Source organism: Budorcas taxicolor, chromosome 5 (assembly GCF_023091745.1).
Source record: "Budorcas taxicolor isolate Tak-1 chromosome 5, Takin1.1, whole genome shotgun sequence".
Lineage (NCBI taxonomy): Eukaryota > Metazoa > Chordata > Mammalia > Artiodactyla > Bovidae > Budorcas > Budorcas taxicolor.
Genome location: NC_068914.1, coordinates 142,970,634 through 142,978,448, shown reverse-complemented (window position 1 = coordinate 142,978,448; position 7,815 = coordinate 142,970,634). Strand labels below are relative to the sequence as shown.

General features: G+C 33.2%; 1 protein-coding gene across 1 annotated transcript; it reads right to left on the bottom strand.

Moving 5' to 3' along the window:
* Positions 1–365: 365 nt before the first annotated feature.
* LOC128048445 (NKG2-A/NKG2-B type II integral membrane protein-like) lies at positions 366–4,772 on the bottom strand. Its single transcript, XM_052640841.1, has 6 exons — positions 4,565–4,772; positions 4,001–4,099; positions 3,457–3,510; positions 2,625–2,776; positions 804–904; positions 366–483 (listed from the first exon to the last, which is right to left on the bottom strand). Exons 1-6 carry the CDS (start codon positions 4,770–4,772, stop codon positions 366–368), a joined length of 732 nt encoding a protein of 243 aa, XP_052496801.1.
* Positions 4,773–7,815: the final 3,043 nt, after the last annotated feature.

The following is a 7,815-nucleotide window of genomic DNA, read 5'->3' as shown; positions in this document are numbered from 1 at the left end:
TCTAGAAAGTATTCATCATGTTCAGCTAGCAGTCATTTTGTATCCCCACCACCCCACAGCTCTTGGTCACCACTAATCTGCTTCTGGTATCTCTTTTCTTATTTTTGATATTTCATGTAAATGGTCCTATACACCATGCGATCCTTTAGAAAGTTTGATTGCCATAAATATATTATTGAGAAAAACAGTCAGACACCAAAGGAATGATATCTATACTTTCTGGTGTGCATATTAAATGTCAATAGTTTTTTTAAAAAAAACTTCCATTATTAGAAAAAGAATATCATACATTTTGAAATTTATGTAATCATACTATTATTTCCATTTAAGAGATGAAGTTACCCAACAGCAGCCAAACTTACTTTTTAATTCTCAAGCTTGTGCTTGCAAGTATACTTATGTGGGAATTCACAGTCATCTGACTTTATGTCCCCCACGGATAGCACTGCACAGTTTCCTTTCTCAGATAAGAAGTCTGATATCCTGTAATGGAAAGCATTGCATAATTCTTTTATGATATATGAGGACAGCTTATGAAGTTATAACATTTCTGTATAACAGTAATTAGAAAGATATTTTGAAAGTGGGTAATGGTGTTTTTAACATAATTTCAGGCAGAGTTAGTTATTAGGAAAATGGAATACTGAGTATTCCATTTTCTAATATTTCTATCAACATTTTATTAACTTTCGTCATCCTTCATCTTTGTGTAATTCAACCAAAACAAATGTTTTAATAATATTCTTAAAACATATTTTTAAAATATGTTCCTTCTCTATATAGTATAGTTTTAAAAAACTTACTGTAGTTTGCAAGTTGAGCCATTTTGCCACATCCACAGATGACCACGGCCTTCACGAAAGACTGGAATCCATGATGTAATTGATAGGGACTTCAGAAATTTCTACACAAAAGTATTTTCATTTAATCACTATGAAAGAATTTATTAATTCTTAAAATGCAAATAGTGTGCTCTTTCATAGGATCTTGAGTTTTCTGAACAAGATGAGAGTGTTAGAATCTAATTTAACATTAAAAATACAAAATTGAAAGTTTTAATATTTGTTGAAGCATTAACCAATGTCTGCATTTTTGATTAAAAATAAACTCAAACATTTATGTTTATCAGTTTCATTGCTTTTCTTATGTTAATAAGAAGTCTGATTCATGCAGCTTAATTGTTGTTGTCAAATTAAACATAGCAAGGTTTTAAATGTTTTCAGATTCTGTGACATTCGTTTTTCCGGATACTGTGATTATATCACTGAATTTTGCTACTATTTTTCTGAGTTTCAATTTTAGAAGAAAATTAAGGGATTGAAATTGAGAAAATAAGTGACATGAAAGACAAAGTTTTGATTTTCTGGGACCCACACCATTCTTTGCCTAGATAGACCCCAAATCAATCTTTTTCTGTATTGCTAGAATCCAGCAGATAAGATAGAGTGTCAGAGATTCATTTTTCTCTGCTCCTCCCTGTTAAGTACAACTGTAAACATGGGCACTTATGAAAGACACAATAATGGAGAACTCTGAAAGGTGGAAAGAGAAGAGTGATGTGGTTGGGCACTTAGCAGCAGCTTGACTCTCATGTAATCTCTCATCACTTTCCAGGATGAGAGAACAAGGTGAGGTTAGGGAACAACAATTAGGGGCTTCTTATATCTTCCCCCAAAGAAGAAAATGACCTAGACCTGCTAAATGACTTACCAGCCTAGCTGTAGGAGGGGGCACAGATAAGCCATTCCATTGTTCCCGTGTGTTGAGGGGAATCCTGTAGACAATGCCACGTGAGCCTTACAAAGTGTCCATCAGGACACCTGCTAACAAGGAGCAGTTAGAGGAAGTTCTCCTGCTTCCACAAAGAGAACTAGAGTTGGGAGGCTGAGATGGAGGTGGGGCCAGCAAAGAGGGTCTCATGTATAAAAGCACTGAACCCAGGAAGCCTCTTTTCTCTGAAGGCATAAGACTCCATCTCCACTCAGAGACACTGGATAGAATGGATTTTAAATGTTATATTTGCATAATGAGTAATAGACATTAACAAATACCATGTAAATGCAAGAATATGGATAAATTGCAAAACTATTACATGGGAGTGTGCAGAGACTGAAAGAAGATTGCATACTGTTTGATTCTATGTTCATGAAGAGCAAAAACATGCAAAGAGATTCTATAACATCAAATGCCACGACAGTGGGTAAATAGGAGGACACACAAGTGATGAGAAGTTACAGGGGATGGGGTCCTGGAAAGCTGAAACTTCTAATCCATGATCTGATGTGTAATTACATGGTTCTATTTATTTTGTGATCTATATGAAAATGTATGATATGTATACTTTCCTTGATATATATTAAAATTAAATAGCACAGTTTATCTTAGAATATAATAGCACTTGTAGAAGTGTGGTTTTCAGTGAAAAGCAAACATGGAAATAATCAAGCATGCATTCGTAGGATAAAATATTAATAAAGTATCATACAGTTGTATTCCATTATTTAATAAAATAACAGGCCTTAAACAAACTACAAATATATACAAAAACCTAAGTGAATTCTAACAAATTTAACACTGACTGAATCAAGCCTTTAACAAAATGTTGGAAACATCTGATATCTTACCAGTTCCTCTTCATTATCTATATAAAGCAGAGTAGAGTTCCTAGAAGCACAGGCTGTCAAACTCCCATTCCACGTTTTTTCTTCAAAAGTAATATAATAGCAGTTGTTGGAATATGTAAACCAGTCTTTTGAACAACGACCACAATGGCATTCTGAAGAAAGATTGTGAATTACTAGCCAAAAAATATTGAATTTTAGAAAATAAAAGTCAGTTTACATATATGCATGCTGCTGCAGCTGCTAAGTTGCTTCAGTCGTGTCCGACTCCTAGTGACCCCATGGACTGCAGCCTACCAGGCTCCTCTATCCATGCGATTTTCCAGGCAAGAGTACTGGAGTGGGTTGCCATTGCCTTCTCCAACATATATGCATAGATATAAACATATATATGATATACATGTTTAGACAACATATCTATGCCTCCTCAAGGCTGGTACATATTAAACAAACCAACACATACATTCACAGAAAGGGTTAGTCTCTCATAACCCAATTTATGTCTCCATATAAAGCAAGCACACAGAAATATCCACTCTTTACACATCCTGAAAATCAAGAACTGAAACCTCTGCTTTAGAATAATAAACTTATTTGTCTCATCATATTATAGCAGAAAGAAAGTAGAACTAGTTTTCAACAATTGTTGTATTGTTCATATTGATCATATTGTTGTATAGGCAGAAGCATTCTCCTATAATCATTACTTATAAATATTTGTTGCTCTATTTTCCAATTTATGTTCTACCCCATAATCTATTCTTATTTTCATTAGCCTAAGATAGAGACAAAATACCAAGTGTATGTGTGCCAGAGCTTTAAAATCATTATGTACCTTTCTGGAGCCTTGTTATCTGAGAGGAGTTATTCTGGTCCTGTATTAGAGTAGCTACAAAATTAATCATTACAGAAGTTAATATTGTTCTAAATAAATCATAATGATTTTAGTTTCTGAGTTTAAAATTTGGTTTATTGTTTAGGATTAAAGTAATCTAAAATAAAACTGATTTTACCAAGAAAAATTAATTAAGCAATGAAGATTTAATGGAAAAAAATATTTCAGAAACCAAAAGGAACAGACGCCACCACCTCTTACAGTATTTGTTTTAACCACTTAAGACTTACTTTGTGTTTATCAATAAGTTCTTTCAATCTCCTAATACATGTTTTTGAGTTATGAAATCAGAATATACAAATACGTACCCTCTGTAAATATTCTGTGTTGTATATTTTTGACAGATTCAGAATTACCATTCCACATTTACTCTAAATGCATATATTTTAATGATAGGCACATTCTATAATATTATGAAATGCTTAGAGGACTGACCATCATTAAAGTGAAAAGTTCCCTTACAGTTTTTAAAAAATGTACTTACAGGGAGTAATAACGATCATTGTTACCACAGTGGACATCAGGACAAGACAGATGATTCCGAGGATCCCAGCAATGAGCTTCTCTAGAGGCGATGGTGAACCTGCAGGGAGAGAAAAGGAACTACTGAGAAAGGAGTGATGGGGGCAATTGTTTAGAGAGTAGACATAACACTGCTGTTGCTGCTGCTGCTAAGGCACTTCAGTCATGTCGGACTCTGTGCAACCCCATAGACGGTAGCCTACACTAGAACCCATGTAAATATAGAGTTATGTATATAATCTTCGACCCCAAACTCAATTTCTACAACTGTAGTCTTTCTCTCAGAATATACCATTGCATTTTCAGCAAATATAATGCTGCATTAGTTGTTGATTGAAGACTACAAATTTCAGCAATGCCAGAATGAAAGTAGTTCTCTGATTTCACATTAGGTACCATATCCAATTTTAAGCTCTCTTCTTCAAAATGAAAAATATGTGAGCTTATCCCCTACCCCTTCTCCACACCTTTGCACCCCAAGTGCATATCCTGGAACAGTTCCACCTAGTGACTGGTAATGTTTTACCTTTGGAGTGGTAGTTGTCCTCATTCCCTTGAAGATTCTGAGAAGTCTTTTGAAGATTCTGAGAAGCATTTTGAAGATTTAATTCAGCATATGTTAATTCCTGCTGAGCTATTGAAATGGAACCTTTAGAGCCCTTAGGTTTCATTCGCTGTCTCTTTGAGTTCTTGACTCCCTTCATTTCTGCATAGATTACTCCTTGGTTATTCATCTCTGAAGCTGAGTGATGTCAAGGACTGTGCTCTAAGTGAACTGAGGAATAAGTGGTGTATGTGAGACAAGAATCCTACTGCAATAACATGGGGAGGGGCAAAGACCTTAGTGTTCACTTTGCAGCTGAACAAACTTAAAGCCTGGTTCTAAATTCCTTGGAACTTCAAACAAGGATTTCATGATAGAACACTTTTTTAAAAAAAGATATTTTATATTTGACAATATATTATTGGTTAAACATGAAAAGCAATAAATCAGGGAATAATAAGTTTATGACTAATAATATCCTCATTAAGTTAAAGTCAGATTCCACAGAAATATTTTAACAGCATTACAGTGCTTGTATTAAAATGAAAATATTGTGTATTACAACAGAGATTTAACTATAATTTTGATTATTTTGAAATCCAACACTTGTTATAGACTAAGTACTTTAAAGATGAGGATAAAGTTGGCATTTCCTGCACTAAATTACAGTATATGGTGACTTACATTTATTTATTAAAAGGGGTACCAAATGCTCTTTATTTTGAATGGTTGAGGAATTCTGAGAAAACTTTAAAAATTGAGGTACTACTTCATATATTGAAAAATATTACATGACAAACTAAACATAACCTAAACAATATTAAAAATAAAACAATAGAAAAAGACTAAAAAATATTTATTTTACAAATGTAATTGATAATTGATTTAATCACTAAGGTCTGAATCCACAAAATGATAAACAAATATAGGCCATTCATGAAAGAACACTATTGGTTCAAACTTCCAGAAAGATCCTATAGATGTTAAAGTTAGTAAAGGTCATTTTATTTGTATAAGTGATGATAATTGCTTATAAAATCCAGAAAACATAGCTTAATAATTCAGTCAATGGATGCATTAGTCAGAAAGATCTGAAAATTGATTATGGATTTGAAACTTAAAGAAGCGTGTTCTTTAAAAGTTATTTAGTGTTTAGTAACCTATATTATTAATCTAACATGGAAATAATATGTAATATATAATGCATGTTACACTGAGCACTCAATCTGGTACCTATATGTTCTATAAATATTAGTTTTTAACTACTGTTTAAGTTACGATTTCTGTGTTACTATTTCTGATTCATATCAGTTAGAGCCTGGAAAGCAATTTGTTAAACAAGAGTGTCTTTAATTAGTATAGTACATCTTTTTTGAAATGTTTGTTCAATATTTTTAAAAATCCTTTCATTAGTTACAGTTACATTTGTATCAGCATTTAGGAAGCTACTTCATCTTGATTTTTATTAAAAATAAAACTGATTTTATTCAATCTAAGTGCATATATAAAGAATTATGTTTGGCCTTTTTATGCAATGAATTCTTTCCCAAGAATCTATTTATAGAAGTTGAGAGAAATATATATTAACATATTATTATACAAGAAACCTACCTTCTACTGATTATAAAATCCCAAACTAGTTGTTCTCTGTCAAGATGCCTGCAGCTTTCACTTAAGATTATATACAAATCCAAATATGCACTTGACTGGCATTCTACAGACACTAATTTGAATACTTGGAGAAATCTTCCATCATATTTGATATTTTATGGTTGTTTTTTACCCTGAGTTATTTTTTTTAAATTAGTGTTATACTTTGATTTTGTTGTATATTAGCTGTACTTCAGTTGCTTCACATCTAACATTTGCTAGTCCCCACTAAGTGAGATGGCCTAGTAGAGAAACAGGAGAGGAGGGACACATACCTTCTGTTGGCCAGAAAGTCGTGCATCCTTTAGTGGGGAGGTCAGGTTACTCTCATAAAAGAGGCCTGCTATAGCTGTGTAATAAAAGGAGAAATTTAAAAACATAAATCCAGGACAAGAGTAAACAATGTCTGTGACCGTCACATACTGCCCTGTGAAGGCTCAGAGTGAAGTGAGAGTGGAAAAAGATGATTTCTCATCAATGTGTCACTTCAGGGTTGAACAGGAAATTCTCACATTTGGGCTATTTGAAGAGTTTAGCTTATCACACACCTCCAGAAAATAGGAAACTCTGGACTCCAGTTGAAAGGACAGATGGACCTCTAAGTGTGCTATTTATATTTTCAATTTTCAAATGCCTCTGAGAAATTATTTCCATATTCTACAAGATCTGAGGCAACTGAGGTTTAACCACCCATGCAGTTATCTTGCTTCCATCTCAATCATATACATTGCAAACTTAGAATACTTCAAATTTTTCTTTTAAAACTAGATTGCTAAATCTTGGCAGTACATATGCCTTTTCTTTACATCCATTGTTACTTCATTTCCATTGTCATTAAAGAAGTTCTATGAATCATAATCCTATTTTCAATAAATATTTAAAAATATTTGTCCCTAATTATTCTGAGAAATTACTGCATTGCCTACCATAGTGTACCTGGCACAGAGTCCATCATTTTCAAAATACCATCTCTCTTTCTCTGCCTTAGTTCTTACATTCAGCTTTAATCTTATTAAATAAATATTTTAATGTATAAATTTCCTCTGATAAAAATAAATTCCCCTTGAAAGGATAATTATAAACAATATTAAATGTATCATCATGACATAGGTTGAGATATTAAATGACTATTCATCATATCAGATAACTTATCACTTCCCAGCTACCCAACTTCAAACTTTACACTTTCATCTTCCCTTCTCTTTTTTGTTATAATGAAGGAAGTATTAGTACTTTTAATTTCTATCCACCCATTCCTACCTTTAGAGACTAAATGAGTCACCACAAGCATGTCCACTACAGTTTGTTTTACTTTCCTAGTTTCTTCCCACTTCTGTTTTCTCCTTAGGATTCACTTTGTTAGTCCTTTACAACATGAAAAGTGTCAGTTCTTACCCCCAAACTGAGCTATCTTCAGATTACTTGCAATCCAGCATTTTCCTGAGTGCTCAAACCAGAAACCTAGGATGAAATTGAAGCAGGGTCACAGAGATTTGTAATGTGACTAAGATTGGAAGAAAACTATTGGCAATATCAAGAGATGTCCAATATCCTGTCAGAGTAGGAAATGGAAACTCACTCCA

Coding starts and splice junctions, on each gene's coding strand:
- LOC128048445 (XM_052640841.1), bottom strand. CDS start 4,772: ATGAATAACCAAGGAGTAATCTATGCAGAAATGAAGGGAGTCAAGAAC. Junction 2,777..3,456: donor GATAACAAGGCTCCAGAAAG/GTACATAATGAT, acceptor ATCTTTCTTCAG/AATGCCATTGTGGTCGTTGT. Junction 484..803: donor GGCTCAACTTGCAAACTACA/GTAAGTTTTTTA, acceptor TTTCCATTACAG/GATATCAGACTTCTTATCTG.